At 40.0% G+C, this 11021-nt stretch overlaps 1 protein-coding gene across 3 annotated transcripts in view; it reads right to left on the bottom strand.

The window, feature by feature from the left end:
• Positions 1-157: 157 nt before the first annotated feature.
• The window catches only part of LOC123349034 (plasmanylethanolamine desaturase-like), a 78671-nt gene continuing 67807 nt past the window's right edge, over positions 158-11021 (bottom strand). For all 3 annotated transcript variants that reach the window (XM_044986766.1, XM_044986764.1, XM_044986765.1), the window contains 2 exons: positions 3498-3710; positions 158-2036 (listed from right to left, as the gene is read on the bottom strand). In XM_044986766.1, coding sequence (XP_044842701.1) covers positions 1915-2036; positions 3498-3710 — 335 coding nt within the window. In that variant the 3' untranslated portion in view covers positions 158-1914. The remainder of the gene's footprint in view (positions 2037-3497; positions 3711-11021) is intronic.

Below are 11021 nucleotides of genomic sequence, written 5' to 3'. Positions count from 1 at the left end.
TAGACTGAGCCTGTCCACTTGTTCACAGTGGGTAAAAATTTCCAAGGTGCCAAAGTGACATAGGTGCCTAAGTCTCACTGATTTTCAATGGCACCTTAATTACTTTTGACAATTGTACCTAGTATTTAGAACAAGTTCACAATTTATATGGGATCATTTTACTGGGAGGAAAATCTTGCAGGACAACAGAAATAAACAACAGGCATTTTTGTTTAGTCTGAGACTTGGCTGCAGTCATGATCATGGATGGCTGGTGCCTAAAATGAACAGCTGAATTATTACCACAAACCTGTATTGCTGATGATTAGCCTTTAAGGAGAGACAAAGTTCTTAACTGTTCAGCACTGTTAATCTAGCACCATACCATTTTGCAGATGAACACTATTCAAGGCTCTGCAAATGAAAAATCCCCTACTCTCTCCTCCTAATGATTTAACACACGCAAGAGTGCCCCTTTCCAATCAGTAGATCTCTGCAAATCTGCAGATAGCTGCTTTGTATCGGTGGTATCCGCAAGACCATGCTTGCGGATCGCTGATCAGATGCGGAGGGGCTCTACCAACCAGGGTAGCTAGATTGACACACTAGCATTTTGGCTCTTTCTGAATATAAATTCTGCCCCATTCCCAAGATATTTAAAAAAAACATTTTGGGGGGTTGGGACAGCAGGTGAAAGATAGATTCCAAGTTTAAGAACCAGAGACTGGTTTTTATCTCATTTCTTCATCAAGGGTCAGTCAGATACAATGTCATAGAAATCAACACCATTACACCAGCATATATAAGCGTGAAACCAGAATCAGGACACATGGTAAATCTGCTTCCTAGCCTTAAAAAAAAAAAAAAAAAAAAACCACCACCCTACAATATGTCCCACTCTAGCAATTTGATAAGGGGTTTTCAATTGATAAGTATATTACAAATGGCTTTAAGATGCACATATTTCTCTCATTGAAATCTTAATTTAACTAAAATTAACGTCTTGATTTTGAAAGGCATAAAAAGAATTTAAAACCACAGTTATGGACCCCATTATTTGTATGTTGCTTGTCTACTCAAATCATAAGATCATTGAGGTAGGTACTATGTCCTTGTGCAGATCCTACAAAATGGAAACCACTAATTTGGATTTGAACCTCTGAAATATAAACATTTAACAACAACAAACAACAGTGGTTAAGACTTCCTAGCATTAAACCGTGTAAAAGGCATCATTTTCAAACTTGAGCTTCTTTTCTATTGGTGCAATTTTGTACCTACAGTAGACTGCCTCCACATTTTATACCTGTAGGAAAATAGATGAAGGAATGGATTAAAGGGGAAAACTGAGTGACCAAATCATTGTGGGTTCCAAACTGTGACAACAAAAATGGAATCTCAGTTTAAAAATCATGACCAAAACACAGAAGTTTAAAATTTGGCTGTTTAAAAATAAAGTCAAATTAGTCCTTAGCCCTATCCTGAAACATTGTATCATGCAAATTAAACGACACAAACTCTTCAGTAAACAATGGCACAAAGCCAATTTATGTATCTTACTTACACTCAAGCCATATATCTTTTTTTTTCTGAGTACATTTAAGAAGTCAGATGCATTGTGAGTATCCACCCAAGTACAGTAACAGGATACACACGTCCTAATAAATACAACATCAGGCATAATAGTCTCTGAAAACCAATCAAGATTAGCAATTACATTCAATGGTTGTATGTTCCAAATATCAATGTGTTTCAACTCTTAAAGATATCCAAGCTGGCAAATCATCAAATTCTTCTGTGACATTGCAAACAGTGCTCTGCAGAATTTCCAAGTTTTCATAACACATTGTGCCAAAGATTAAAATCCACTGTGCTAAAGAGATGCTTGTTTCCTGTAGATGACATATTAGTTTTTTGTTTTTTTTTAAGAGTGCTTTATTGCATCTTCCATGCCCACTGTAAATCATCAGTTCGAGGTTTCTGACCTGTTAATGCTTCTATAATATTTTCCATTTTCCTCCAAAATCCTATTCTGTCCAACGGGTAATTTAACCAGCCTGGAAGGGAAAAAGTGTTTGTAGTTAAAAATATTTTCTCAATCATGTCTCTTTTTTGTCTTTCCCCTTGCCAAAATATTATAACTTGCTAGTTACTGCTCTTCTTAAGCATAACCTAAAGCTATTGCCAACCCATACATTAATGATGTTTAAAGTACATGTCAAAGGGCTGTTGCAAAGTAATGTTAACGCCTTGTGCCCCCATTCTCTTTCTTCCACCTCCGCCATACATTCTTACATTTCTAGTGTATCACATCCTTGAGAAGACAAGCTTTTACTAGCCTGGGAATCATTCTCCTGAACTTCATTCACTACCTTTTATGCACCACTAGATCACTGTACTTTGAGATCTGTTCCGTGCCACCATCTCAATACTCCTTCTGTGGGCATTATAGATACTTTCCACTTAAATTACCCTATTTAAGATATATTTTTAAATTATGGACTATAACTGGGGTCGGCAACCTTTCAGAAGTGCTGTGCCAAGTCTTCATTTATTCACTCTGATTTAAGGTTTCGCGTGCCAGTAATACATTTTAACGTTTTTAGAAGGTCTCTTTCTGTAAGTCTATAATGTATAATTAAACTATTGTTGTATATAAAGTAAATAAGGTTTTTTAAATGTTTAAGAAGCTTCATTTAAAATTAAATTAAAATGCAGAGCCCCCTGGACTGGTGGCCAGGACCTCGGTAGTGTGAGTGCCACTGAAAATCAGCTCACGTGCCGCCTTCGGCACGCGTGCCATAGGTTGCCTACCCCTGGACTATAAAAACAATTTTCAAAGGCATCATCAATACTGGAGTAAATAAAAAAAACTTAGTAGATGATTATGGATTCGTTTGAAACAGTCTCAAAGAATCATCAACACAGAGTTGGTACAAACTAGCTTCACTAAATCATAAATAGCTTCTGTCCTTGAAGCCATGAGCAATCTAAAAACATATGATTTCCTTTTATAGAATTTCTAGTCAATTTAAAATTACAGCTAACAATTTACAGAGAATCAGATTTAATATAAGCACAGGTATGTTAAAAATTATTTTTTACATTACTGTAATATTTGATTGCCAATGATGTGTGTTACATTCAGTTATGCAAATATGTTACCATCTGTGGCACACGCATCATACAATATATGAAGAGTTGAATGCTATTACTTAAAACTGTTCCTGCAATATGACAGTCCTGTATTACACTGAAACAGCTCTCTCCTCTACGAGTAGAGTTTCTAACAGTCTAACTTAGCATGAAAGATGAAGAATTCTCAGCATCGCACGCTATTATTTAAAACTCCAGTTTTAAAGTGAACACATCTATTAGGAAGCAACGCCAAATGAAAATATCCAGTTTGCAATAATCCATTCCAATAGCAATACATTTTTTCAACTTTCCAAATTCTTCCCCCCTCACCCCATGTCACAACATCAGACATGTCATGGTTCTCAGAGTTTTTATTTTACCTGTAGTGATGCAAAAATAGGTTTCATGGGGTGCTACGTGATGGATTCTGTGGTGGTTCCTCGGTAAAATGATGTGCAGATCTTGCAAAACGGTGACCCATGGAGGCAGCCCAAAATAGGAATGGGACCACTTATGAATCTGATTAGTCATTGTGACAAAAATAGCTAGCGCAAACATAAAGCACTCCCAAGCATATGTCTCATGTATATATTCTGTACGGGGAAAAAACCATTTGATTAGTAAGCAGTTTGTAAGACTTTATGCAAACACATTCAATTTTAAAAGCAAATTGTGCATGAGAAAGCTAAGATTATGTCGTTCAGTAATACAGAGATATAGTTATAGGCAAGAGAACAGTTCAGACTTCAATAGCTACCCTTATACAATAGCTTCGCTGACTAAACAATGCTTACGACATAAACCATGAGCTGTTTTTTCCTGAATAGGTCTAAACCAGAGGTGGACAACCCTCAGGCTTACAGAGACAGCCAACCTCTGCTATTTTCATTTTGGGGGTCCCAAGACATTAATGAAAAGCAGACATAACCACACAGACATCACAGCAGTGAGTCCATGCTAAACACCACTTATTAACTTACACGCCGCATAGTAAAACGTGCTTTAAAATAAAACAAACAAACAAACAAATAAATAAAAAGATCTACAGTCAAAACAGCTGGGAGGAAAAAAAGTTGACCACTGGCATGGAAATAGGTCTCCCTGAGAAATGCTGAGTGCTGCAGCGGAAAATGATTTCAATCCTGCCTTACTTACGATTCATCAAAACTCTCACTGCACATGTAGTCGATTTTACATAGAGTTTGTGCTAAGCTCCTAAAAATCCAGCAGCTAGTGCTGCATTAGGTCCCGCTGCATTGAAACCAGTGCACCTCTCCCCCTTCCCTTTTTGGCAAAGTGATAGGGGCGCTAAGCGTGTAAGAACTGTGCATTGCAGGACTATGGTGCTGTGCGGTTCCTCCTTTCCCCACCACTTCCACAGGGGATCGCATAAGTTTCCCATATAAACGACTTCAGCTATTCCTCTTCGTAAAGCAGCCTCTGTGAAAAAATGGCTTAGCAGCTGCTGAACAGCATATGGGTATTGTTCCCCTTTGCCTCCCTTATGTACTGGATAATAAGGTGATACCACCTAGCTCTTATCCAGTACTGAGGGCTGGATATTAGACAAAGGAAATGTACTGCGTGTGCATAGCAAATTTAGTCATACACTCAATTTCTTAGTCATTTGAACTAACAGGAGCCATTTCCCAATGGTTTCGGCAAAAGGAATCTACATCCTGCCCCATTCCCCGCCAAAGCCCACTTCATCAAGGGAATGTGCACAAGGGTAGGAGATAGGAAAACCTAACTTCGTTCCCACATCTGCCATTCTTTGCTCTTCACAAACTTCATTCATTCATTTGCTACCCTTTTATTGTGCCTATTTCACATGCCACAGCTCAGCACAAGGCAACATTTATCATTCTGCGATAATCTACACGTAACAATTTTTCCGTATATTTAGAACAGAAAGGAACTGTGGAATCCCTGACCCCACTGTGGAAACTGTTGACGCTAATCGGTGACTATTGGATGTATGCCCACAAATATATAATGTGCGTGCATGCACATGAATACATACAGCGCTCTGGCCTTGATGTCAGGTCAGCCTAGATTACTTCTTGAGGAGAAGTAAGATGGAGACACCCAGCCATTTGCTTGTGTACATAAATGCCCTGGGCATATACTCCATTTTATGGCCCTGTTTTGTTGTTTTTATTCACAGTGGCTACACACTGTTACCATGTTGTATAATAATAACTGAAGCACTTTGTGTTGCACCCTAAGGTATTAATAGAGGACTGCTACTTACTATCCTCTAGCAGCCAACTCAGGAGACAGTGAGATCCACATTCTTTCTTTGTGTGTTTGTTTTTGGACATTGATGGGGCAAAAAGTCCCAAAGATTAGCTAGGAGCAAAAAGTGTGATAGCCAAGCTTCAATCACACTAATGAGTCCACACAAATAATTTAATCTCTTTTCTGTAATATGTAACAACTTCTTGAGCATTTGTTTGGATCAGAGAGAGCAAAAAGGCTTCCTAGTCAGTGCAGCACAGGCAAGCAATTCTATTCATGGCACTTAAATCTGTATTTATTACAGAAGAGATCGTATTCACAAACCCTCAAGACACAAACAATTATAAAGACACTTATTTTAAGATACGACTATTAGACAGGAATATTATGATTAAAAGTGATACTGTATAATTAGCCTCACATTTATTAGTTAAGACTTGAGCCTTTTGAAAAAAAGTTTGAACTCTTGTGTGAACAATCTCTCTCTGCCATTGCAATAATTTATCAGTTGTTCCCTCATATCACCACCAGATGGGGCTCAATTATAGCTGAATTAGTTTATCATTATATAATTTTATATTATATTATATACGCACACAATTTATATTATCCACATTATTAATTTTAAAATATATTATAGTTTCATACTCTCTCCTTTAACAAAAATACATATTTTAATTACCACATAACTAGTATTATACCTACAATACTCTCAAAAACTATTTGCTACATTGCATGCCCTGTTTAGATTAAGTTTGTGTTAATAAGAAGAGCAAGAGAATATGTTCAAGAATGACAGTGCTAGTTTTGTAGCAGGCTTCTGCCTTGCTGGGATCTATAACATATGGAGAGTCTCACTGCCTGTTGTGAAATCACTACGAGTACTTTAAAGCTTGCTCTCATACCAGTGCCTTGTCTAGTTCCGGGTTAAATGGTGGCAGCATGATGAGACGCAATTATATTAATTGTAGGTGGAAATCAATTACAATCAATCCAGAATTGCTTTTGCTTTATAAAACGTAGTTTTACCTAAAAAAGAAAAGAAAAGAAAAGAAAAAACCTCGTGTCATACAGCTTCGAAATTCAGTAAGGGAAATGTCCTATTTTTATCACCTATTTTCTCGCTTTCTGGAGGCTTTCCTTACTATGTGGTTGTTGTTGCTGTTGTTTTAACTTTCCCCTTCGCAGTTGACATGAGCAATAATTCCCATAGATAATAACTGAGCTTCCATTTTAGATACTCAAATGTTTCAGGACTGACTTGGAGGGGAGAGAGCAGGAGCAAGGGCATTCACCCATTTTCTCAGCCTAGGCAAGCCATGCTGGGCACTCTGGTCCACGTCAATCAGCAGCACTCTGTGAGTAGGATCAGTAGCAGCAGGGACCTCAAATGTCTGTTTGATAAAGAGGTGGCACCATGGCAGCCAAAAGCAAGTGATAAAAATCACAAAATGGTAGAAAACACTGCAAATCCTCCAGATGCTTCACTAGAGTGGTGGGAGGGGCAAGTTAAAATTAAGCTGCATGCCTGTAAATCCATTCCCTTATTAGTAGTTTAGAGCCATATTCAATATTTTAAAAATGAATTTCTATTACTTCAGCTTTGAAGACTCCAGGGGGCTTATCATGCCCAGCTCCTGCGGAGGCTAATCCTGATTCTGCAGCAAAAAGCAACACTCCTCCCTCACAGAGCATCTGTGACTCAGGGGTTTGGCAGCACCCACTTGAGTCACACGGGGCCTTCCACTGCAGCTCCACATCAATATTTCCCAACAGATGTGGTCACAAGGGCATTTTCTCAAACAAGGAGTGACCTAGCAATTGATTAGCCCTCAAGATACGCTGGCTTTTAAATAAAACCTGAACACAGAAAGAGGTATCTCGCTATATAGCAATAGCAACACATCGTGGTGTCAGTCAGCCAAACACTGATAAAAGGGGAGGGGGTGCCTCAAGATGGGGTTCTAAATCTTTCTTTACAGTTGTAAACAAAATAGCCTGAACCTTTGTGAGCCCAGGTCATTTATTTAGGAGCCTAACCTTAGGCACTCATTTTTTAACATCTCAGTCTGCATCTGCCAAACTTCCAAGTAGGGAATATAGGACTGTTTCCATGGCATTTTGATCATGGTGTCATTCTAACATATTAGTATACAAAAAAGAACTTAAGCACACTGCAATCAGAAAGTTAAGATGACAGTCTCTTGGAGACAACGATGAGCTTTCAGGGCCCTTTTCTGACAGTGTGTCCCAATTTCTGTCTTTTGCCTAGCATTGCTACAGCCCTTTGGTATTTTAGATCTTCACTTCCACTCCATGTTGCATGTGCTTTTTTGGGCCAGAGAGGAGGTCAGCTACCTTCTCTAGCCAGCTCCTTGTACACATGCTGCCTCCATCCATGCTCTGTGTATTTGACTGCAGGGTCACAGCTGGGAGGAACATGGGCAGCGAGAGCGGAGTGGCCAGAGGCCACCAGGGAGAGGAGTCAGACAGTGAAGCCGGACATCTAGTGGCATTAGTACTATCAGTTCCCACCCCTTCTTAGGGCACATGATGTCTTTGGGTGATGGTCAGGAGAGGAGCAGAAAGGCTAGCAGGTGTGAAGGGAAAACAAGGGAAAGAGGTAGAGAGGAGGGAACTCACGATTTCTAAGAGAAAGGTGGTGGGGGAGGAAGACAGAAAAGGAGATACCTCCTGCTCTCTGACTCCAAACATCTTCCCAAGTAGCCAACCTGGCTACTCGTTCCACACAAGGGGAGAACAAAGGACAGAGGGGGCCTATTGCAGGACTGTGAGAGTAAGTAGAGCATTACCACAGGGCATGGAGTAGGTTGGTCATAGGTTCAGAACACTTGGGTGAGCTTGGTGTAAAAGCTTTAAGTGCTTATCCTACCAAGCCCAGTCTCCAAACCTTTTGAGCTTCTCAGCTTTTTCGATAAATCATTTTGCACGTTCTTATATGTGTTTTTGTAAAACTGAGCAGCTCATGTTTTTGTTTCTCCTGCTAGTCCTAGCAGCAGGGCAAGAACTATTTAAAAAGGAAAAATTTGAGGGGTTTGGTTATTTGTTTTTAAATGAAACCACAGCAATACTGGTTTTAACTGCAGAATTGAAGAGTGCTGTATAAATTCCTAGACAGGCCAATCCATCTAGGGCATTTCAGGTTCTCACTGTCAGTGCAAACCAGTGACTTTCCTCACTAACATTGTTTTACTACTTTATGTTTTGGTATCACAATGGAATTTGGAGGGAGTAGGACAGGTTACCCTGTGGTAAGCACAGTAGCTTGGCAATGGCAGAACAATAGCAATACAACAGTATATTTAGAAGTTTGTATATGGGCATGTCCTAAAACAAACCAATGGAAATACTACGTGTTCATGGTTTAGACAAAGCAATTTTTGAAATTGTACAAATTCACCATTGGCCAGTTGCAGTTCATGCCCTGGTTAATGTAGCTCTGACTTCAAATCACTCTATACAGCTGTGAAAACACATTTTATACCAGAAGGAAAATGCATATTTAACTCAATTGACGTTTCCTTTCCATTTCTTTCTATGTCCCAGACCCACATTACACCTACAGGAAAATAACACCTCTGCAGCACGCCAAAATTGAGACCAGATCCAGGTTCCCCAGGTCCCCACTCCAAAAAAGGCGTGTTCAACCTGCTCCAGGCTCCCCCAGCTGACGTTACCTCCCCCATCCAAGGTGAATCCCAACACTCCCTCTACATGGATCCTAGGATCCAAATGTTGTGGCTCCACAGGTCCCTCTCATCCCAGAACCACAGACACTATCTTAATCTATTCTTGCATGGACTAAGCGTGGAAGCCAGATCCAGGACTTCCTGTATGCTCTGAAGGCACAAAGGGACTGGAGTTCTGCTGGATCTGGCCAGCTAAGCATTTCCAGGTCACAGCTAGGAAGAAGAGGAGTAGCTAAAGTACCTCTACATGTCATCTATTCCTTGAGGCTGGAATGAGCCTGTGGGCAGCTAGGCACAAGTTAAACCAGTCCTGTGGCAGTTTTAATTACCTCCAGAATCCAGGAAGATCGAAAAGTGGCATAAAGACACCTTTGCATCTATATCCTGCCTGCTCTGGGTTCTGTGCAGAGCAGAGCTTGGCCCAAAGAGTGAGAGAACATTTTGAGCCCATTAGACTCACTTTACCAGACTGACTCTGGGTGTTCCCCTGTACTTACAGTGCACAAAAGCTTGCCAGGTGCTGTACAGAAATATATTAAAACACCTGTCCCCCGCCCCAAAGAACTAACATGTTAATTAGTGACAAGACCGAGACGAACAACGGAAGGGAGTGGGGGGTGTTTGGGTGGAAGCGGAGAGGCAGGGAAGAACCATAGTTATAGGATCACACGGTAACTTCATTTTGGCACATGCACAGTGTGTCACATTCCATGCGATACGTATGTTTGGTTTTTAAATTACCACACCTGTGGGTGATAAGGCAGAAGCAAGTTCAATTAAATGGTGGCTCAGTAAATGGGGATTCAGAGAGCACGTTTCATGCATAGGAAAGAGGTGCAGTTGGGAGAAGGAAACAGAAGGGGCAGGGGGCAAGAAAATCCGATGGGTCAGAGAGGCAGGGCAGAGTGGCGGATAGCTTTGGAAAAGTGAGAGCCAGCAACAGGATAACTGCCGAAAAAGGGGATAAAAAGGTAAATTTAGGACGTCATAATAAATAAAGTATTTAAGAGCCAAGTACTGAAATATGACATTTGTACTGAACCCAAATGTCATAAAAATTTAACATTTTAGTTTGAAAAGATGCTTAATTGTAGGCACTTAATGAACCATCATAAACCAAAGACGATTCCTGATATGGTTGTAAGCCAGATACTATACTGTATAATGGCAGAGATAATTCAAGGAACCTCAGCCTGATGATTTGGTAGTCAGAACGAACAGTGTATAGCAGATATAAAAACAATGTGCTAAATTCCAAACCAATGAACTCTAAGTGCTTGATTTAAAAAAAAACCAGATTCTATTTAAAAATTAAATAGACAAAAATTATCCCTGTGAATGATGTGTGAGGACAAAAGTTGAGCAGCCTTCATGGAGGATTGTGGAGCTCAAAATTGGGCTTCATGTTAAGCTCCTACAGAATCCAATGATAACACTGAAGTAACACAGAGGGTCATAAAACCATAGAACTTTAGTGGGGATTTTTAATTTGCTAATGGTGAGGAAGTTCTGGTCTCATCTACTTCCTCAATCACAAGGCCAAACATAAAAAGGAGGTGAGATTTGGGCTTGTTAAAGGTACAGGAGGCTCAGCATTCAAAACTGTTCCATAACATACTGCACACATGGTTCTTTCCATTTGCACTTCAAATGGAAAGGGGAGCGATTTATTTTGGTTACAAAAAATCCCCCAAGACTTGACAGGTTCTTCCCAAAGTTTCCACAGCTTCTCTAACATGACCTTAAGCCAAAGAGCTGAGCCTGACCTGCAAAGTTCTGATCTAGAGCTGCACTTCCCCTGAGTTTGAGGGGGTGTGGATCTGATGTTTTAGTTCAAACACATCTCTATTAGATATCCCTTGTGGAATGTGAGGTTAAATGCCTCTTCTCTGTTTGCCCCCTTTTCACACTGTCCCTTTTTCAGCCTTTGAACTGGTTTGTCAACAACCTAAC

This window comes from Mauremys mutica, chromosome 14 (assembly GCF_020497125.1).
Source record: "Mauremys mutica isolate MM-2020 ecotype Southern chromosome 14, ASM2049712v1, whole genome shotgun sequence".
In the NCBI taxonomy this organism is placed as follows: Eukaryota; Metazoa; Chordata; order Testudines; family Geoemydidae; genus Mauremys; species Mauremys mutica.
This window is presented reverse-complemented; position numbering and strand designations above follow the sequence as displayed.